This window comes from Stegodyphus dumicola, chromosome 2 (assembly GCF_044657685.1).
Source record: "Stegodyphus dumicola isolate Sdum_Otavi_A_Nest chromosome 2, ASM4465768v1".
In the NCBI taxonomy this organism is placed as follows: domain Eukaryota; kingdom Metazoa; phylum Arthropoda; class Arachnida; order Araneae; family Eresidae; genus Stegodyphus; species Stegodyphus dumicola.
This window is the reverse complement of record NC_140769.1, coordinates 134,112,287-134,136,211: the sequence shown is the minus strand read 5'-3', so window position 1 is coordinate 134,136,211 and position 23,925 is coordinate 134,112,287. Positions and strand designations below refer to the sequence as shown.

The 23,925-nt window shown below is 33.7% G+C and overlaps 1 protein-coding gene across 6 annotated transcripts in view; it reads left to right on the top strand.

Moving 5' to 3' along the window:
* Ca-beta (Calcium channel protein beta subunit) overlaps positions 1 to 23,925 on the top strand; it is a 392,782-nt gene that overhangs the window by 281,523 nt on the left and 87,334 nt on the right. The window contains exon 1 of one of the 6 annotated variants that reach the window (XM_035367715.2): positions 16,793 to 18,888. The exons of the other annotated variants lie outside the window; for them this stretch is intronic. Within the exon in view, the coding sequence (XP_035223606.2) occupies positions 18,808 to 18,888 (81 nt within the window). The 5' untranslated portion in view covers positions 16,793 to 18,807. Of the gene's footprint in view, positions 1 to 16,792; positions 18,889 to 23,925 lie in introns of those variants that run through there. 6 annotated transcript variants of the gene reach the window in all.

Below are 23,925 nucleotides of genomic sequence, written 5' to 3'. Positions count from 1 at the left end.
ATGATGTTTAGTACTGTTATCATGTACTCAGAAGTGTTGGTCGTTTTCAGATGTGGTCGATTTCTTTGTATGAGAAGTTCTTGCTTGTTAGCAATTAGCTTCCTTTAATAGTGTATAATAGTCTCTTAACTGTCATATTCCATATCCTCCGTATCAAAAGTATCTTTACTGTTATCACAAAATTAGTTATTTTATTTTCAAGTAATATCAGTTTGCTTTTGTAGTAATTTTCGTGTTCTTATTGTAGGTTGATATCCCAAATGAATTGCATAATTTGAAATTCAATCTATTCAAATTAGGATTTAAATCTTAAACACGCAACTACGGTTTCCGTAAAATACTTTACAATTTATGTTTTTGAAAATATGTTAATTCTTATAGCACCTTTTTGCATGCAAGGGAATATATATATATATATTCCTTTTCTGTTACGTGGATCAGAAAGCAAAACGTACTCATCTTTATTTACATCTATATCGTAATCCTGATTTATTTTTTCTTGCAGTGCTCATCTATGAACGAAATTCAAATCTTTATTTTGTTTGAATGAAAGAATCGTGTATTTTGTAAAGTGTACATTTTCAGCTCTGAAATTCATCGGAAAATGTGCTAAAATACGAACAAAATTTTGATTCATTTAGTGCTGCATAATATTGTTATAACAAGATGACTTCTTTAAATTTTTTCTTATTTTATCAATTGTAAGTTTTTTTATTCTTTTATGTTGGTGAATTGTGTATTTTTTGTTTTAAAAGTAATGGAATTATGTAGTTTTCATCTTCCGGTGAAGGTTTTTGTGACATTAGTTAATGAACATGTAATTGTTGTAGAATTATGAACAATTTAAAAGTTTGGCAAGTTAAGCCTAATGAATCGCCATTTGTTTACATTGGAAATTCAGTAGAATAAGGAACTAAGTGAGTTTCTGCACCTTCAGTGCCTTTTTGCGGAGTGGGACCAAAAGGAAACTTTCAGTTTTGTGCACCGAAATATCTGCCTTCTTGTCCGCTGGCCGAATTCTTAAACTGTTTTAACTGCATTTAGTGTTTTATGTTTTTCTGTATTTTACAGTTTTTAATGAAGATGTTTAGAGTTGTTATGCAATTTTGCTTTGTCGCAAAGTGGAAACTGAATAAATTGAATGGAAAATATATCTCAAATGAAATTCGACCCAATAAGTTTAAATGAAATGCAGTAAAAAATGCGTATAATTTGATGGGCCGTATAAGGAAGACATGTGTTGTCCACATCAGATTTTTATTGAATGAGAAAATTAATTTAGCTTTGTTTCTGTACTGTACCTAGCAAAACGTACTCATCTTTATTTACATCTATATCGTAATCCTGATTTATTTTTTCTTGCAGTGCTCATCTATGAACGAAATTTAAATTTTATTTTGTTTGAATGAAAAAATCGTGTATTTTGTAAAGTGTACATTTTCAGCTCTGAAATTCATCGGAAAATGTGCTTTAAAATACGAACAAAACTTTGATTCATTTAGTGCTGCATAATATTGTTATAACAAGATGACTTCTTTAAATTTTTTCTTATTTTATCAATTGTAAGAAACCTTAAAAGTAAAAACGAATATACTGACTTCAAAATACACTATACCCCAATTAACCAGGAAATACCGTAAACATCGTTCACAGTTAACCGAAAGTCGTGATTCATCTGACAGCTGTTTAAAAAAACAAATACACAGGAAAAAGGAATAATCCATATTATAATTAACATAAAAAAATTGTTAATTATTTATCTGTATTTTCAAGCACTTGAATCTGTAGGTTTAGTATGTTCGCTTATGTAAGTTAAATTAGCATTCAAAAATAAGGATACACACTTCATAACGAAAAGAACAATTGTTTTGTTTATAATACTTTTGTATTTTGATAAGAGTCAATCGAAAGCAGACGATTAATTAGCTGTATACGTAATTATTTTTGTGCTTTATTAATTTGTTTTAACGCATGATTTAACTGTGTTTATATTTTTCACATTATGTACAATTAAATGTCATACCATTTATGGATAAATATAATTTCTGAATATTGTGAAGTTATCTGCTTTCATAATGCTCTCCCATACATTTTTTCTCCTTTTTGCGTTTTCCGTAGAGATACTGCTTTTTTCTGATAATATTTTTCTGATGCGAAATTTTCAGTTGCGAGCGCAATAAACAAACTTAAATTTTTGTAGACAAGGCCCGTCAATTTGCAATATCTTTAATCGGGAGTTGAGTGTATTTCTTCCGCTGCGTAAGAATCGGGCCATTTTAAAATCGACTTTTTTTTGCGTTCCACAGGTTTTAATGCACTTGAAGTAGTTTGAAAAGTTATGTATCTGCTGTAATGTATTTAAAGTAACTGCTTTATTATGCAGTATTTAATTTTTTTTATTCTTTAGAAGAATCTGGTAATTTGTGTTTCTTTTCAATTTACTATCGTTGGCAAGTGTAATGGGAGGGTAATTGGGTCTTCATATTAAACAATAAGATTTCAATGTATTTTACTCGATATAGTAGTTCATATTTCATATTCTTTTTAATACTTGTTGCAGTAATAACTAGTTGTTCTTTAATTTACCTTGCCCCCTCCAAGGTACAGCTGTAAGAGTCGCTGACCGGTATGGTGGTTAGCATCGCTGACTGCCTTGCTAAAGAGCCCGAGTTCGAATCCCAGGGAAGGCATGGATGTTTGTAAATTGACATTAAATTGAAGTTTTAGGAAAAGAAAAATATACTTTCTTTTTTGTATAAATTTTGCCAATGAATTTTTTGTTCATGTTAATGATAATAATCATCATTCAATGAGTTGACTATATTAAAAATATTGTCTTTTTTTAATACGCAGGAAATATGAGGAAAAAATCTTTCTTTTCTTTTAAGTTTAATTTTTATTTGTATGTTAGAAACAGCTGTTATTAAGATGGTAGAAAAATTTTTAATTCCACTTTGAAGCACTTAGAATTAATTTACCGAGAAAAATATTTCACTTGAGTGCTGATTTCGTAGAAAGCTATGTATCAAAAAGTGGTTTTATACACATTTTTTTAATGTAGGTATTTTTAAAACAGTACTTCTTTAAAATATCTCATTCACAAATATTTTTAACAATATCTCATGAGCAGTTAAAAAATATTCAGTGATTTAAGACTGTTAATAAGCTAAAAATAATGCGTAAATACATTTTCTTTCAAAAATTAAGTTATAAATAATTAACATTACTTAGCGAAGTTTGTAATATTGCCAAAAAAAACGGTAGTATAAGACTTATTGAAACATTTAAAATATACTTTCATTAGACTTAACTTATCGATTTCATTTTAATTAAGAAATATTTCCTTTGCATTTAAAAAAAAAATTCCCCCTTTGTTTATTAAATGCAAAATATTTCCTTTTAAGGAATATTTCGTGGATAGATGGCGATACTGTAGCTCTTTTCTTCCCATCATGTATGGAAAATGATGAACAGAATCACTTTGTCACCGATAGATGGCGACACCATGCCTGACTGTTCCTTCCATTTTCGTTTGTATTACTACTGCATGTGCGGGTCTAAATTGACGTTTCTGACACATAATGGACTTAAAAAACCATATGAAAACCTGAATGATTCTGATCATAAATAACACATTTCTACTAAAAGCAGATCTTTCGCAAAAAAAAAAAAAAAAAAAAAAAAAAAAAACTACTATAAGCAGATTTAAAGGACGCTAATTTCACGTTTACCAGTCATCATTGCATATAATTAATACATATAATTATTAATTATTTCCCAAATGTAGCGTAACCTTTTATGTGCTTTTAAATATATTGCTGATGATTTAACTTGTTTAAGTTACTCATTTACTGTGATAACCCCCCTAAAAAAACATTATAATATTAAATAAATTTTCCTCTAAAATAATCTGAAATTAATATTGTTATTCAATTTTAATGCTTAATTTTCCTCATTGCATCATTAAAAATACTAATATATATGTGTCATTATAATACTCTTCACGGACTTCTTGTAATAGTATTTATTCTCCACTTGGTATCTCTATGCGAAATATTTTGTTTCTCTGCATTTAGCATAAGTATGTCAAAATACAAGCTTTACAGGGTTCGCAGGGTAATAGCCATAAACTTAAAAATGAATGCAACTCAGTTTGATTTCTTTGGATGAAAGTTATCTAACTATGTGGAATTTATTATAAATTAAAACGTTAAGTTACTTAGAAACAAAAGAAGAACTCTTTTTTAAAACACCTTTTTTTTAAGTGGGTGCAAAACGATTATGTTCAACTGAGATGTATGGTGTATGGCTTTAAAAACATTTTAATTATTTGTTATACTGGAACAACTTTTTATGAAAATTACTTAGATGTTTTATAATTCATATGTTTATGAAATTACATTAAAAAGTTGTGAGTTGTTATGAAATAAATTACTGCTGTCAAACCGCTCTGTAGAGCAATATGCTTACAGAATGTATTAATATAAAGTGGATAATAAGTGAAAGATTTTAGCACTTGTCAGACAATGTTCATGGTAAATGATACGATAAAGTAATGTAACAATGACAAGATATGGAAATCTTATGAATGTAGAAATATCTATAAACAAACTATAGACATCAGAAGCAATAATTTTGTACATGAATCTGCTGAAAGCACAAGCGATTTTGAACATAGGCTGTTTTCTTTTATTTAAGTTTTTAAGAGATTTTCTATGAACATTTATGTTAATCGAAATTGTAAGATCATTTTCTGTGACTTTTTTAAAGATTGCAATTATAAATACAAGGTATAAATATTTATTTAGTTGTATGACACAAGAATTCTCTTACAAATTCAGACTTGCATGTGACTTCAAACATTTAAAAATAGTAATAGTTAAGGTCTTAAATAAGTTTTAAAATATTTTTTTAAATATGTAAGGAGCTCTCAAAATTTAACGAAACTGGCCTTATAGTGTCAAAGCAAAACCACTTCGTAATGTGCATTTACCACTCATGGAAAAACAGTATTTACAGTCACGTTAATTCATTTTTGGAACAGATTACATAGAACTCTGACTTGATAACCTAAAACGGATAGAAAAATTATTAGAATAATTCTACTGCAGAAATGTATAAAGTCATTTAATCAGCTTAGAAGGAAGAATTTCTGTACAGGGGAACAGTTTCTGAGCAACGGGAAGAAGTTTGCAAATGGACAAAACTATATATAAGATATTCTATGTTTCATTAGACAATGTTTCGCTACGGACATTCCATAAATACTTTCGATGCTACCTGATTGTAAGATGACTGGATGACCATTTAGGAAGGAGATAATGCAATGAAATTACATTATCCATTGCTTCTGTTGATAATATTTTGAAAAACTAATAAAGATCGCTGCTATGTCTCATTGTGCACCGTACTTTGTTTACTTTTAATTATGGAAGATGTAAGCATCGTAATCATACTCATCTTTCATACTCACCAGACTTGACGACTATATAAGTTAAGGAAGAGCCTGGGTTAAAGAAATAGATTAAAAATTATTATATGCTACAAAAATAAAATTCTAGAGCTACTTTCTATCAGCTAGTAAACAGGCATTCCTGAATCAACTCAGAAACAAGCTTTTGTCTTTTAACATCCTGCTCGAAAAGTCTAATTTGTTTTTGCAGAATGCCAATGTTTCGAGAACTAGTTTAATGTACGATGTTCACAAAAAAATCTGATGCGGGCACCACATGACTTCCTTGTACGGAATCTTAAGTTATAGGCATTTTTGCTGCGTTTCATTTAAACTTATGTCATCCAATTTCATTAGATATAGATTTCTCATACAATTAATTCAATTATCGCTTTGCGGTAAGGCAAAAATGCATAAAACCTCAAAATATCTTCATTAAAAATTGAAAAATGTAAAATAAAATAAAATAAAATAAAATAAAACACCAAATACAGTTAAAACAATTTTCAATATTAAAATTATAATTTCTACCCAAAAATAAGCAATTCGGCCAGCGGGCAACAAGGCCGATTTTTCGGTGCACAAAACTGAAAGTTTGCGTTTGGTCCCACTCGGCAAAAAAAACATTGAAGGTGCAAAAACTGACTTAATTCTCTATTCTGCTAAGTTTCAAATGTAAACAAATATGACTGCTATGGTAAACAAAAATTAGGCTTAGCCGCGTTTAAACAACTGTTAAATTGTTGATAATTCTACGACTATTGGATGCAGATTAACTAAAGCCATAACAACCTTAAATGAAAGATAAGAATAACGTAAGTCAATCATTTTCAAAGCAAAAAATTCACTATTTAACAACACATAAGAATAAAAATTGAGCTCACCGAGCCGAGTAACAAAGTTGGTATATATTGTTAGCTATCAGTCTCAATGCCTGTTCGACGAAACGCGTTCTAGAATTTAGCAGAGTTCGAGTGTGACTATGCATTTCGCTCGAAAAGTCCATGATGATATTCGAATTAGGCTAATTATTCCATTTACCGCTGCTTGTGGTACTTATTGTTTTAATATAATGTTTTTCTTGTTTTTTTTTTTTTTTCTAATATGTTTTGAGATAGCTTACACTTTATTCTACTTACATATTAACTTTTAAATTTGAATCAATTTAAGCATTCATCTTTTGCTATTTTTCTTAAATAATATTTCATACATATAATGTTTTTACTTTTTTCATTGCTATTGGATCTATACTCTGTGTTTGTACCTTATTGCAAATAAACGAAGTATCACTTTAGCTCGTAGGCTATAGCTGAAAGAATTTACTTTTTAATTTTATTTCAAATTTTGCAGCTCAATGAGCAAAATTATTGACCTCACAGGTCCTTTTTTGTTTAGTTAGTATAACTTTTTTACATTATATATATATATATATTTATATACAGGGTGATTATAATTAAAGTTTAAGTTTCAAAACGCTATAAAAAAAGAACCACTGATGAAAATGATGTGAAATTTGAAAGGAATGTTATTGAAAAAGGCGGAAAGCATATGGCAGAAGAAAAATTTTAGTTTCAAAAGTTAGCAACAGATGGCGCTGTAAGCGGCAGAATCACGACGAGAAACGAGAAATGATTCGTAAAACAATGGCTAAGGTGGAAGTTACACATTAAAACGCATTGACAAATTAGAATTGTTGAATAATTTTATTTACATGACTGTACATATCACATCGAAAGGGACAAATCGGTTTCAAGAGTTTTGCGGCGACATACCGCATAAGAACCATTCATCAAAGAAGTTCGGAACTGTCGCGAGACTGGCGCAAAACATGTTCAATATGGTGTCCACCGTTTTGTGCAGCAAGTTGAAAGTGACAAACAGCATGTTCCACAACGGATCGCAGTGTCTCCGGGGTGATGTTCAGAATGTGTTGCGAAATGCGTGCCTTTAATTCCGCTAAATTTGCAATTGGAGCACGGAACACAACATCCTTCAGATACTCCCACAGCCAGAAATCACACGGAGTAAGATCAGGCGATCGGGATGGCCAGGATGTAGGGAAATGACGGCTGATAATTCGAGCATTTCCGAAATGGCGCCTCAGCAGCTGTTTCACGGGATGTGCAATGTGCGGAGGAGCGCCATCTTGCATAAAAATGATTTCATCCACACATCCATGCTGTTGCAGACCTGGAATCACGTGGTTGCACAAAAGAGACGCATACCTCTGACCAGTGACGGTTGCGGGAACAGGACCGGAAACACCCGTTTGCTCGAAAAAATATGGTTGTAGGATGAATGATGCCGTAAAGCCACACCATACCGTGACCCTTTCAGGATGAAGTGGTACGGGGTGCGTTGCCAGTGGATTTTCTGTTGTCCATATTCGACAATTCTGGGTATTCACGTATCCTGTCAGATGGAAATGGGCTTCATCTGTCCACAAAATTTTCCACGGCCATTCATTATCCACTTCCATGCGAGCCAGGAATTCTAACGCAAACGTCTCCCTAGCTGTCAGGTCAGACGGAAGCAACTCCTGCACATGGCCAATTTTGTACGGATAGCATTGCAGAATGTTTCGCACAATTTTCAGCACTGTGCTCATAGGCCTGCCCAATGTTCGGACAATTCCTCGTGCACTGCACGGTTGCACACCACCGGCCGACCCCTCCTGTAATGTCCTGGCCACTTCTTCAACTACCGTCGAATGCACTCGTTTTCTCCCTCTACCAGATTGCACATCAAACGAACTTGTCGTTTCGAATTTTTGCATCATTTTCTTTAGACCTACGACACTCATTGGACCAACGCCTTCTTTTATACCCTTCAGTGTCCTGAATTTTTGCAGAGCTACTCTTGACAATCATCATTCTTGTAATACAGCTTTACCAGCAGAGCGCGGTCCTGCAGTGAAACACCCATGGCGAACGTCTGAGACGCGAAATGAGGAACAGCCTGGTACCTGGTGGCTTTATAACACTGAAATTTAACTAACATTTTAATTTAAGTCTTCTTTCGCTTGCAGCGCCATCTGTTGCTAACTTTTGAAACTAAATTTTTTCTTCTGCCATACGCTTTCCGCCTTCTTCAATAACATTCCTTTCAAATTTGACGTCATTTTCATGAGTGGTTCTTTTTTTATAGCGGTTTGAAACTTAAACTTTAATTATAATCACCCTGTACTTTTGGTGAGACCGATTGCAACCAAAAAGAGAGGTGTGCAACTACATGTTATAACAGTGCTTTATACAATATTTCAACGTTCTGAGGCTACTCGTTTTTGAATTCTGCGAGATACATACATACATACATACGTACAGGTACGTACGTACGTACCTACAGACGTCAGGAAAAAATCTTTTCTGAATCCATTTTAAATCAATTTTATAATTCCTTTGGAGTCGTGCAGACATCACGCAAAAAAATCGTTAAATTGCATTCGATAGCGATCAAAAGGGATATTTTCATTGAAATATGATACAGGGATTTTTCGTGATTACAATACTTACTTTGCTTCCTAAAAGGAAGTAAAAATATTCAATCCTATTAATCTTCACCAGAAACCCTAACGAAAGACCCCACTAGGAGATTAAAAATGTTGGTTTTAATGAATGAAATTTATAACATTTATAACGTTTAAAAATATGTATAAGATAATGTGAAGATTAAGTGCATAAACTTGTAAAACATGTTAAAGAAATTTGAATTAGCTGAATAAAAACCAACATAAAAATATTTTTCATTCAAGATTGTGGAGAACTAATTGGTTTATCTTCAAATGGAAAAGGGTGTGTCTAAGAAATGAAGCAATAAATCTGCCGCACCCAATCTCGTGGTTTTTCTTCTTTATAACAAAGAAGGGGGGATGGAGGTTGGGTGCTTGATTCATTGCACTTCATTTCTAGAATCTGAATTCAAAAGTTTCGCCTTTTGAATTTTTTAAAGAAAAATATAGGTAATGTTATAGGCAATAGTTCTTGCAAAAATAAACTATGGCAATTTTTGTTGCATTTAATATGCTATACATTTCCGTATTTATTTTTACTTTCTTTAGAATCTTTTATTAATCGAAATTCAAGAAACGAAAAATACGAAAGTTTGTCTCTAAAATAACGTTATGCGGGCACTTATTTTTACAAGAGATCTTCTATCATTTATATCTTGCGGATTAAGGCGAAATCAGATTTTATAAGCTATATATAATATTTTAATGTACATGCTTTGAGTAAATTAAACTTTTGTCTTTGTAATCATCATATACATAATTAAATCATTTTTCAAAAAATGCTCTTAAAAAAGGAGAAAAAGGGAATAAAAATGAACTAAAAATTATCTGCTCATTACTGTTAAGGAATTGGACAAAAATCAATAACTGTAAATGTTGAAATTGTTCTTTATTGCACTACAAAACGTTTATGAAATCACAATTTTTTAATTCATCGTTCTCCATGCCTTTCACCACAGATTCACAAATGTTGCCATTTTAAGCATCAGGTCTGCAATTAACTATCCAAGACGTTGGTTCATTATTTTTAAACTCTTTCTAATTACCATATTTAAAGTTAATTCCCGTGATTCATTAATTTCTTGACGCAACTTTTTTCCCCTTCACATAGGATGGTTGCATTTTTACTACACTCATGTCCATAAATTAAGGATAATGCAAAATCAGGCAAAGGAAGAGTTAGAAGCAAATCAAATTTGACTTATTTGTAAAGCTTATTTATTAAACAAAAGGTAAAGAGCAAAAAAAGATGCTATATGTTTGATATTATTAAAAACATTAGCGATTTTTTATCTCTGGAGCAAATTAAAAAAATCTATTTACAAAAAAACAATATTACATGGTTCGTATTATTGTTAATACATTGTATGTCTCAAAGACGATGCAATACAGTCCGTACAACGCCTAGGCATGCTGAGTATCAAATTATCGATCTCATCTTGGGGGATATTACACCACTCAAAAAGCAATGCTCTCCGAAGTTCCGGTAGACATGTAGGAGGAGGCTGACGGGCTGCAACTCGTCAGCCAAGCATGTCCCACACGTGCTCTACTGGATTCAAGTCCGGTGAGAATGCTGGCCAGTCCATACGGGTGATATCCTCCGATTGAAGGCATTCGCCAACGATGTTTGCACGGTGAGGATGGGCGTTGTCATCCATAAACACAAAATGTGCGCCCATGGCGCCCCGAAACAAACGTACATGTTGTTCCAGAATGACGTCCCGGTAGATTTGGCTTGTCATGGTTCCACTTTGAACATGCAGGTCAGTTCTGGAACCCAGAATAATTCCACCCCAAACAAGCACTCCTGCACCACCGTAACGGTGTCGTTCAATGATGTTTTCTTGGTTGTAACGGGTTACCTGGAGCTCTCCATATGAACATCCGGCGAGAATCAGACTGCTAGCTAAACCTGGACTCGTCGAAAAACATCACACAAGCCCACTGTTGCGGTGTCCACAATGCATGCTCTCTACTCCAGGCTAGTCGCAGACGACAGTGAGTTGCAGTAAGTGGAATGCATTTGACAGGTCTACGAGCATATAGACCAATCTGCCCTAAACGTCTGTACACGGTCTGCCTTGAAATTGTCGTACCAGTGGCTGAAAAGAGCTGACGAGACAGGTCTGAGGCTGTGCTCCGCCTGTTTCTTTTGGCAGTAACTGCCAAATACCGGTCCTCATTCGGCGTTTTAACTCTGGGGCGACCTGTGCTGTAACGTCTACTCACATTACCAACGTCTTGGAATCGTTGCCAAAGCCTGGACATGATACTCTGAGCAATTCCAAGTTCGTCTGATACTTCCAGCTGGGTATGCCCACATTCCAGACGGCCGATAATTCTACCACGTAAAAAATCATCCAAATGCGTCCTTTGTATCATAACTATTCGGTTATTGCACTGAAATGCTTATAAAGCGCCTGCGAACAATTTTACTTCTTTGCCTGTATTCCTTATATATCACTCTCTTACACTGTCGTCATTGTGACGTACCATCGGTGTCATCTGGTTACTTCCTGAAATGTGCATATGATTCTTAAAGATGTGTGTAGTGATTTTACGGGTGATATATTTATTTTAGAGTTCGATTTTCGCGTGATTCCGAATTATCCTTAATTTATGGACATGGGAGTAGATGCATATTTGCGGTTACCTGCAACCAAATGTTGAATTACACATTTGGGAGGTTTATTAAATGAAACATCAAGTGGATGTAAGAAAAAGAAATATGATGAAGTTAAGCCTCTATGGATCACAGTCATTTCCATTCGTTTCTCTTGGACAACTTTCTTCTTTTCCCTGTTTAGGTGTTTTCTTGTCTACTGTGCGAAAAGGATTTATTTATTTTTTCCCCGAAAATATCTCCGAAAAATACTGGTGTAAAACATACTCTCAAAATATATGCTGAGATGCAAATTCGAGAGAAAAGGCGGTAGCTTCTTTTATCAAGAGTAAATTTTAAAATTAGGTAAAATTGTATCTTAGGGTAAAGTTCGTTTTTTAAAAAACTCCATGCATTTTGACATTCTCTTCCTATATTCTCTCAATATGCATAAGCTTTTGTATTACAAAAAAAGTCAAAATTCAATCTTGGGTTTAATTATGATTAATTTTGAAGCTCAAATTTATACGCTTTGTTTCCAGGATTAAAAGTTCCCGTTGTTTTCCGTTTACCACTAGAATTATCTGAATTGATATCTCATGGTTTCCGTAATCACATTGCAGAGACATTAGGTACCTTTTGAAAGCAGGAAAGATGAAAAAGGAGCAATGCCCTCTCCGGGACGCGTAATAGCAAACCGCACATTGAGTTGTTCAATGTTAAACGAATTTCGGTTACTGCGCATGCCCAGGATAGAAGTTGCCGCAATTACAACTGTGGCTCAATTTTAAAAGAAGATAAATATGTACGGTATACGGTTGATATTGTGTTATCTGGGCGTAAACATTTCGGGGTTTTAAAACTTGTCAGGTTGTAAGCTGCTTCATTACTTAAAGAGTAACTGCCGATTGTAAACTACGCAAATTTTGGTTTAAGATGGAATACAAAGCAGGCAAATCATTACAAGATATATTAGCTGAATGCCTATTAATTATACTACTGAGGAAGAATAAAAGCAATTGAGTATTTACCATACGTTCTATTCGTATTTACTTAAGGAAATTAAAGAATAAATCCAGTTTAAATTACTGAATTAAAGTCAAATAAGTGGGCTTTATTGGAATAATCAATTCATACATATAAAACAGCTCAGGTATGTTGTCTGATGCCTATTAGGCATTCAAACTGACTCTATTTCCAAATAACCGATATTAAATGTAATGTTTATGAACGAAATAAACAAAATGAAATGAAACAGAAGCACATGCAATAAGCACAAACGAATTTCCGTAGTATTCCAATTCCAATTGTAAAACAGTAAAACCAACACGACTAACAGGCTTGTTGTAAGGTTGCTTATGCCCCCCTTAGTCTCCAGTTTTTCCTCCCACGCCAACGGTACGCCATTGAGCATGCGCAGTAAGCGGAATTCGTTAACATTGATCAACTCAATGTGCGGCTTGCCATTACGCCTCCGGGACTTGAACCGCGGTTCTCTCGAATACGCGTCGAGCGTGCTGACTACCACACCACGAAGGCATGCTAAGAAGTTGGGAGAAATATCTTATATACTCTCCCTTTTAAAGGGCGACTGGGGACTAGGGGACCCAATCGCCAAACCTGGTAGTGGAGAATAATCATCCACCACACTTTTCAGTTCGGGTGCCACTGTAGAGACATTAGGTATTTTTGAAAGCATAAGTAATGGCGGTTTCTTTTCATTTAAAAATTTTTAGTTTAACAAAACAAAAAACAATAAATTAGTCTTAACATAATATTAAATAAAAAAACAATAAATTAATATTTCAATTTTGTACTTTCCCCATCGACCCAAGATGTCGAACTATAATTAGTTGGCTACAACCCATTCGTTCGGCTAATTCTCGAGTGGTTTGACACGCGTCCTCATGCAAAAGTTGATTCAAACACTCGTCATCAAACTCATTAGGTCGTCCGTAACGAGCAGCGTCTTCGAGGTCGAAATTTCCGTTTTTGAATTTGGCAAACCAATTTCTTGCAGTTCGTTCAGGCATTGCACCTTCTCCATACACTTCACAAATCTCTTGGGCAGCTTCTGTAGCATTGGCGCCTCGATTAAACGAAAAAAAAAAGGTGTCGAAAATGCTTATTTTTGTCGACTTGATACTCCATTTTAGTGATCTGAAAAATAACAAAAATTAGCTGAGACAAAAAAATAAAATACGCCATCTTGTAGAAGGAAAGATTCTGCTTCGAATAACGCAAAACATTATGCCAATACATTTTATTTTTACCGCGTAATTTTAAACACATCATAAACGGCCGTTACTTATGTTTCAACCCAATATTATATAATTCAAAACTTCTCAGATGGGAAAGATGGCCCACCTATTAGTTGCATCCATAATAAACTGACCACCACTGGCATGGGACCACACTGGTTCCATTGACCACACTGGTGGTAGTGGTCAATGGAAGGCTCGCCATTGGGAGGGGGAACTTCTCAGGTTTGGTATTTAAAACTGCATGTGATAGAAAAGCATATATTAGATTTGACTATGAATGATAAACCGTAAGTTGCACTTTGTTTCTTTTTCTGATGCTTAAACTTCTCAGGTTTTATATTTAAAACTTGTATGTGATTGAAAAGAATATATTAGATTTGACTATAAATGATAAACCGGAAGTGGTACTTTGTTTCTTTTTCTGGTGTTTAAACCTCTCAGGTTTGGTATTTAAAACTTGCGCATGTGATTGAAAAGAATACAGGGTGATTCAGAATTCATCATCGATATTTGGTGGGAAAGGTAGGGAATAGAAAAAGAGGGAGATTTCACGTAGAAAAGTATGGGCACAGACGAACGCATGGTGGTGTAGAGGGTGCTGTGTGTACACAACTTCCATACATAAGCACAGCTGTTTGTCAGAGGACAAACGCCGCCGTAGGAGAAGGACGTACTCAGAACCGCAGCTCTATGCTTATCATCCAAATTGCCGTACCACTCCCGCTTCTAGACTTTATTACAGACTGTTTCAACTGCTTTTGGAATTAATTGCTTGTCACTACTCTCCAGATTATGACCGTTTGCCGAACTGTTTCAAATTCCTGACTACTCACTTCGCTCTCCATGATTATGACCATTTTGCTTATCAAAAATTGCCATTCTATTGCCAAGAAGAAAATCGCATGTGACTCAGATGTTATTCGCCTTCGGATGAGGTGCGTATACACCACTTAATTTTACTTACTAATCGACCATAGGCACTATTTTAACTGACAGGGTTAAGACTCTTATGAAGTCAAGGCCTGCTTGTCATAGAAAAAGATCCGATCCGTGTGCAGCCAGTCGTCATTTGAATAGGTGACTTTGCAGAAATAACATGAACCAGTATACGTGGAATGAACTTGCAGATATGCATGTAAATGCCAGGCATATTCCAGAAGGTCCGGTTGTCCATGCAACGCCGTTGTGAGTCATGCACATGGTCAGCAGTTCGAGCACCTCTTGTAAGTCTGTAAAACCGATGCAAAGAAATGTTACATGTAAGATAATAAATGTTTTTTTTTTCCTTACTACTTCCTTTTTATGTGTTCTTTCCATTATTGAACTGGGGTCATTTTGCCCTACTAAATGGCATATGCGCCCATGCATTTCTATGTGAAATCTCCTTCTTTTCCTATTCCCTACCTCCCCACCAAATATTGAAGATGAATTCTGAATGACCTTGTAAATCAGATTTGACTATGAATGATAAACAGGAAGTGGTACTTTGTTTCTTTTGGGGGGGTGTTTAAAACATGGAATTGGAGGGAGGTCATGCGCTGGCTGCATCAGATTTCCCTCCCCCAACGGCCCTTTGTTGAAAATTGCGAAACAGATTTAAAAAGCTAACGTTGAATCAGAGGAGGAAAGAGTAACATATCTTCGAACATGCAGAGTACGCGATTCGCTTTTGAGATGGAATCCATGGTTTAGCAATAAAAACAAATGTTTAGGCATACGTTTTATTGTTTTAAGAATCTGAAATCTAATATGATAAGAAAAAGTAATAGTTTGTCTGATTTATATTTTTTTTCAGATATTTGCTAAAGAATCATTTATTTAGTAGCAAAAATTACTAAGGGATCATAAATAAAAATATAAGTTCAAGTATAAATTTGTATCACAACAAAAATACCCGCCCTTAAAAGTGTACCGCCTGATGCGGACTTCCACTTTTATGCTTCTCTAGCTCACCTAGCTACGCCCCTAGCAACGCTCATCAAATAGTGGCATTAATGCGTAAGATATTCTAAGATAAACAGCTGTTGTATCGTACAGGAAAAAAACATCACTTGATCAACACATTAACTGAGAAAATGGCCAAAACTAAGATGAAATGGCTGTATTGATAAAGAGTTTAATTCATTAAATGTTGAAAACTGAAAATCTTTACGGGAAAGAAGATTATTTAAATTAAATTAATTAGATTACGGCAAAGCATACTTGGGGTATCTGCATAAAATGAGGGATAATTTCGTGGAAGACTTTCTGCGTGAAATTAACTGTTATTTACATTATGCATTGCAGTAAATATGTCAAGATGCATAAGACCATTCAGAAGTTCAAAGATCATAATGAACGCTTGCGCAAATGAAGTTCAAGTTTTCAGTTTTACAAATCGGAGAATCGTTTCATTATCAATTTTTCGCTCTTTAGCGGCATAGAGTCGTGTTCTTAGTGTTCCTTCTTTCGAAACAAATGAAAAAATTGTTATGTTAGATTCAAATTAAAATAAAAACTTTTAAATTTCGATGGTTATTGCTTTAAAACCCTGATGAATTTCTTATGCGCCAGAGCTCTCATAGTTTAAAGTCAGGCATTTAAATAAGAATTAACGAAAACCTTTCATAGTAAAGGATTAATCGATGTATTTTATAGAGTGTCGCGCGATATCGAAAAACGCCCCTCTATCGATTTTTTGTCCCGTCTGAATGGAAAGAAGTGGTTCTCTTAAAATCAAACAATGCAACAAAAGTGAAGAACTTCGCCAGAATTTGACCCTTACACTTCTCCTTCAGCTGATCGACGGACTGGGATATCTCTTCTTCGACTGCAGAAGGTATCGAGCTCGCCTCTGATTCGTCCCCGCCCAATTGACGTCATCGCTACAGTCAGTGGGCCGCGGCCATGTTGGAATAGGTTAGAACCGAAAGTAAAGTACAGGGGCAGAAAACATCCTCCTCTTGTGTATTCGGAAATTACACGTTGCCTCTAATTTTGGGCAGAATAATTTGTACTCTTCTGCGCGAGTCTTATACTCATCTATAAATGTGGGCTAATAAAATACTTGTGCACCGAGTTTCATGGAGTTTGTCATGGTCATGGAAGTCTTTCTTATAAGGCTTTCATAAGGTGAGTAATAAATGTTCTAAAGTGCATAGGAACTTCCTCAAAAGATATCCAATGTTTAGTTGACAGTCTTGCCTCGCACATGTGTGAACGATTATCTTGCATCAAGATATTACACTGTAAATTTTAGTACGTTCTTCTTCTATGCAAGATTTGGAACGGAGCTCGAATTCAATACATATTTTTTACTGGATTTTGCTGCTTACATTTTAATAAGGAATAGGACATATTTTGAAATTTTATAACCAAAATTCTTCCAAAAATTCAAAGCAACCAATTTGAACATTTGCTGGAATTCATAACATTGCATTTACGACAAAAATTATATTACTTTGTGAGTTTTTCGATTTATATCTCTGACCAATATTGGGCTAATTTCTAGCACAGCAGATTTAATAAAATATAACTGTTTCTACGTGTGAAGCAGAATTTTATAATTGATTGCAACTGTAAAAATGTTTCGTGCACAAAAACTGCCTATAATATTTTGAAAAATTTATCATTTTAGTTTCTGCAATTTTATTACATATTATACCTCTTCTAAAATATTCTGTCTCCAGTTCTGGCAACACTGGCAATAGCTTTGCCTTCTGTAGAGACTAATTTGTATCACATCCTAAGTATGTACGCATAGTAATATTAGACGATAAAAGTTCGGAGTATAAAACAGATTGCTGTAAAAAATCTGAGTAGTTTGTGATATCCAATTTAAAACTAATACATAGAAAAAAGTAATAGATTCTTGATTGTCGTTTCTTTTGAATTAATGAAATACATGTGATCTGAAGTGACATGTGATCTGGAGAGACCTTCAGTAAGGTCTGAATGTGATTTATTGGGCAAATCTCAAAGCTTAACGACAAATATTTTCTAGTTCTGAGCAGTAATAATTACTTTTAGACTCGAATAAAGAAGATATATTATTAAAAGTGATGTTGTTTCATGTGTAGCTACCAAAGGACTTATACGTCTATTTATTTTTATACAGTGCATGTGAAGTAAAGTACTTAATGTTTACAAGAGAAAACTTGATACCCACGCACAAAGTTTTCTTTATCTTTACACGGATTTCCAGCAAATACAAAACCTCTTGGCACAAATGCTTAATAAATTACAATTTTAATCTCCTGCACATTTGCTGAAGACGCTCAAAGAATTACCGTCCTTTGTGAATGGAAAAGAAAGATGCACGTGCATTTACATTTGTTTTGAGCTTTTGTTTTCTTTGCACAACTCTTCTCCACTGACAAGCACCTGTGAGTTTGTGATAACGAAAGACTAAGTAACAAGAAATCATAATTGCATTAGAACTTAGAACAGTATCTGAGTTTAATTCAAATTTCTGAGCTACCTGAAGAACGACAGTAATTGTGACTTTTTTCTTATCTTTATATATTTGCGTAGATGTGTGATAATTGCCTTCGATATAATACTACTGATAAGATTATTCGTTGTGTTCTAGAAAGGAGGTAAAATATTATACTACTACTATTTTTCGGAACATCGGTTTATCTTCCACTTTTTTTGCAATGCCAAATTTTTAGAGACATTAAATTATTGCAATCGTTTGAATTTTGGTACCATTTATCGCAGATAATTTATTTTGAATTTGTGTTATTATTCTCTCATTTAATAGTTGAGATTGCTTGCTAAGAAAAATTTCTGCGATACCTCCAGGACAACTTTTTCTGCCATTCAGTTTCTGTTCATAAGAAGAATTCCGTTAAGGTGCAGTTGGTAGTGGCTCTCACAGCAACGCGCTATTCTGAGCCATAAGAGAGTAACTTTGAAATACTATTCGCAACCGTACTTATTTTATAAAGTAGCCATTTGCGGTGAAGGTGTGTGATCAGCAATTACCTTTCCCAGAATGCCCATAGCACCCCATACTATGAGTAAACGCCTCCTAGCGAAAACTATCAAGAAACTCAATCCTGGCGTCAAAAAACAGGTAATTCCTTTTACTGTTTACTGATGATTTTAAGTCACAATCTGTGTCCCTTTGAATGCCGTAGTATAGTTTGCTTTGTGTTCTTGTATTTCTGTAGCGTACATTAGATTTTAATTTCCGTTCAGTTTTTTACTTTGAGAAGATTTATATTTATACTTATTGTTGCTTTCTTATTACCGATTCTTTTTTCATTGATCGTAGAATATGATGGATAAAAATTTCTTTTCTATATACGATTTGTTAAGCGCATATATTTTCTGCGTTTCCTTAAATAATGCTTCGTAAAATTCTTCTGTATTATGCTAGTCGAACTGTATGTGCATATCTTATAATGAAAGATAAAATTAACATGAGAATCTTTGACAAGACATAATTATTTTTTCTAGGATGACAAAGGTATGGACATTGTTTTAACTGTTAAATCATTCAATCAGTTGCAAAACGAGTTGTGTATACTCCACCGCTCGCATCTTAATCCAAAAGATAACCGGATCAATTGCTTACGTGTTTATCTCCAATACATTTACTTTCCTTTGCGTGTGTATCTTTTACAATAATTCTTTTAAAACTGCGTACAGTGTATCTTTTGAAATAGCTCTTTTAAAACTGCATACAATGTAACTTCTGCATCTGTAATATAAGTAGTGCAACTTTATTTTTATAAGATATATTTTCTGAGGAATAATATTGCACATACATTTTTATTTGGATGATAGCACGAGAAATAAAGTGTTAACAGTAATTACCTTTTTGCTCAGTTTCATGTTGCGGACAAAACAGTTTTAAGCTTTTGCTGTGTTTGTCTTAAATTTAAAATTTTACAATGCATAATTTCGCCAAATTCAATCATAATTGCGTTAGGATAATCAAGAAGAAATCATAATAAGAGAAGAAATCATGATCAAGAATCAAGAAGTTTAATCTGGCGCCATATGATTAGGTCGAGTTTCTTCTTAATTTTCGACTTCGCTAGAGATTATGAGAATGTTGATGTTGTTGTGATTCAATCCGTTAATTATAATTTCGAATTCTTGAGAATCCATATTTTTGTTTTATTCGGCTCCTCCTTCATGTGTTGTTATAACTCGTAGTGAGAACCCACAACTGCAAGAATTAAGCTATCGTATCAAGTTATTTCAAGTATCCTTTTTCTTCCGCTGCGCGTACGAAATATAATTAAAATTGTATACTTTAATTATTTATGTATATTTATGGTTTAAATGTAATCGTACAATTCTTAGCATAGTTTTAATATGATGAAGATTATGTCAGAAAATGTCATATGTTAATTAATCCAATGGCTATTGGCCATCAAACAGTGTCCTTTATGTTGTGCTTCAGAACCTTTATGTTCGTAATTAAACATGAATTTCTTTTTTTAAAACGCAGATTTGAAATTTTGCTTTAAGAACTTTCAGTACTAAGTAATATTTTCTCATTTTCTTCTTATTAATTAATTAAATAAGAAGAGGGGACACTGTAAATTAGAGAATCTGAGATTCTAAAATTTCAAGAAGCTCTTAAGATTCTCCATCAGGTAAATTTAGAATTCTACCTCTAGAAATAAATACTACGAAAACAGTCAAATGGTGAGCACTTGAACATGCTTCAAACTGCTTAATTTATCAAATGAATTTTAACCCTTTTTTTTTTTTGTACAACTGATTAATTAAGGCAAACACAGTGCCCACAAGTGGTCGAATTTTAAAGACCAATAAAACCTGTAAGGCTACCTGTAAACAACCACTTGTAAGGTAATTAATCTCTCTACGGCTAGAACAGCTATTGGTAGTCAGTCCCTCTACAACAGGCCCACCAAGAAGTCTGGATTTAAGATTATGTGACTTCTACTTAGGGAATACATCAAAGACCGAACTATTGCTACAGACTTGGGTGGTCTTAACCCTTTGTTGCATACAAAAAATCTAGAAAAGTTAAACGAAAATGTTTGTATTTTTTCTACTTAAAATAACCTTAGTATTGATAAAAAAATTAATTTCATTCAAATTTCGTTTTATATAATTGCCACAGTTTGTTCACTACAGTGGACAGCATGCATATACGTACATGCATTTAAATCTCTTCCCAACGATTTACGGTCATTGCATTTGAAATCCTTTCCTGCCTTGTTTGCAGTGATCATTACCATCTTCTAAATGGTAAATCTACAAATGACATGTACATACAGATCCCCCAAAATACCTTCATTTCGTCGATTGTGATTGAATTTATTTTGCTACGATTTTGTAACCTGCACTTATTGGATTCAAATGTCAAATGTTCTAGAAATTCCTTGCCAAATATAAACATTTCCAGTGGTGTTTTGGCTTGATAAGCAGTACATTTGAGTTCCAATTCACTCTTTTTGGTAGATCTTTATCTACCCACTCCACATTTTCTTCAAACTGACATTTAAAATAAAATGTCTAAAATTACTAAATTACGAATAAAAAATGGCAGTATAAGAAAATGTAAGCAATATTATATAATGTTTACTATGAGAAATTGTACTAACTTGGAAACAGAAGTAGCAGACATTTTCCAAATAGCAATGCTTTAGACTAGACTAGAAGAGAAACACGCTAATGTGACAATCAAAATCGTAAAAACAACCTTGTATTTAGCGTAAGTATATTAAAAGTGTTTGAGTATATGAGTGTTTCAATATACTTACGCTAAATACAAGGTTGTTTTTACGATTTTGATTAGCAGTGCTTTACTTAGTGATGCTATACAGCCATCTAATGATCAACAGTTGAAAGTTCATTAAAAGTGTTTGAGTATATGAGTGTTTCAATATACTTACGCTAAATACAAGGTTGTTTTTACGATTTTGATTAGCAGTGCTTTACTTAGTGATGCTATACAGCCATCTAATGATCAACAGTTGAAAGTTCTAATAATATAAAATGAATAAACACAGAAATGAAATCTGTTAGGGCATTTACAGAAGAATAAACAAATTTCAGCTTTTGTCTACTAGAGTGGACATGATGCAACAAAGGGTGAACAATCCCTCACAACAGTTGTTGCTATTGAAAATACTATTGGGGAAAAACCTGACTAGTGCATTGTTATGTCAGATTATAAAAGTGTCGCATATTAATATGTGTAATTTAGCCATGTGAACTTCAGAACTTACTCTTTTAACCGCATTAAGTATTTCATCCCAGCTATAAAATCTGATCCTTCTGGAAAATTAGAAAATGTTTATTTCTTTTAGACTAATCGTGTATAAATATTTTTAAAACTGCATGGCGAGTGAAAAGCTTGGTTCAGACTTTAGATATTTCATTAATAATCTTAATGCTTATGGGAAGTGTCAAAATATTTTTAAGAAGCTTGTCATTTGCAATGGCTCACACTTAACACCCGCACAAAGGTTTTGCTGCATTAATAAGCAATATATTAATATAATTTGAAAGGTGAGTTGAAAGCTTATACTGCTTCGATTGGCAGGTGATGTGCCAGATCATGACTCTTATCATAGATTTATCTATAATTTCGTAAAAAATGGATACCGAAATTGTTTCGCTGACGACATTTCTAACGTAAGCCTCTGAACCCATCTATTTCTGTTCTGTACATTTATTATCATTATCGCATTTTTATAGTTTTAACATACAATTTTGAATAATTTTTAGTATACGAGAGTGAAGCATTTGCAGTATGTGCAGAAAATTTTGAGATGTGTGCTTCTGTTGGAGATATAATTTGCCATCTTTTCCAAACATTTTTATAATAAATTTTCAATTTGGCATTCATGGGTTTCCACATGTATAACATGGATATGAGGCAGTTTCCCTTAGAAAGTCCATCACGAAGACATACCTACTCTTCGGCAGACACCCCTCGGTATACTTGTCTTCCGTAATGGCCTTTGCGGAAAAGTGAACGGCCTTGGCGCAATTCGGTCTTAAAAAACTGCATTTTGTTGCCATATGTTGTAAATATCCGCGAAAATGAAACTGACAATGGTAAACGATAAATCTGCAATAAATTCATTGTCTATACAACACGAATTATTTAAAATGCACATATGGAATGAATTTCATGTAAATTTGTGTTTATTATAGTATTTAATATACTTTTGTCAGCAATTAATAATAATTTAAAATGACATAATTCAATAGAACATATTTAATGTATACATTAATTACGATAATACAATAATTATAGTACTTAATACCATTTTGCCATAAAATGACATTTATAAACATAACCAAAAATTCTATTTATTATTTTATTTAATATGATTTCGGTAATAATTTACTAAAAGTATATACATAAATATACCGGAAAAGTTGATATTTCTTTCTGATGGCTACTGTTCAACAATTGTTGCTAATAATTCTTCAAACATCAACTGAAACTTCTTGTTCCAGTGATGGAAGGTCGAAAATAGTAAGTATAATGAGTATTTTACAGTGAACAACCACTAGATTGAAACATTTCTATTACGAAAAACCAGTTAGATTTATCGTAACTGTTTGTTTCTCGCCTATACAGAAACACGCCAAATTCGTTTTCTCTCTAAGGCCGATTCAGAACGCAAGAACCCTTTGTGCTTTGTCGTAATCAAATAAACCGGTATTTTGCAATAGTAAATTTCAAGCGACATGAAATTGTTAGCCCGCATTTACCGCCGCCTTTCTAGTACATCAGAACTTTGAGAAGTTTAAATGTATAATTCGAAGTTAATTTCTCAAAACGTTTATTTTTCTAGTATCAAACAAGTGTTTTCTCTGGTCCCATTATTACATCCGACAAGCTCACCAGCGACCAAGTAGTAAAGTCGTTGAACACGGGTAGTTCGGTCTGAGGTTCGAATCCCGCGAACGGCCTGTCTGCATGGGCGTTTCTTCCCGTCACGAAGACAGACAGAAGGTGTATGCGAGCCGGTTTCCTTTAGAAAGTCCTCCACGAAGGCATCCCACTCCTTTCGCAGATAGCCCTCGAGACTTTTCCGTAATCACATAAACCAAACCTTTTAGCTCCGACGTTTACAAAATTCGATTCTAGTTCATATAATCGCTC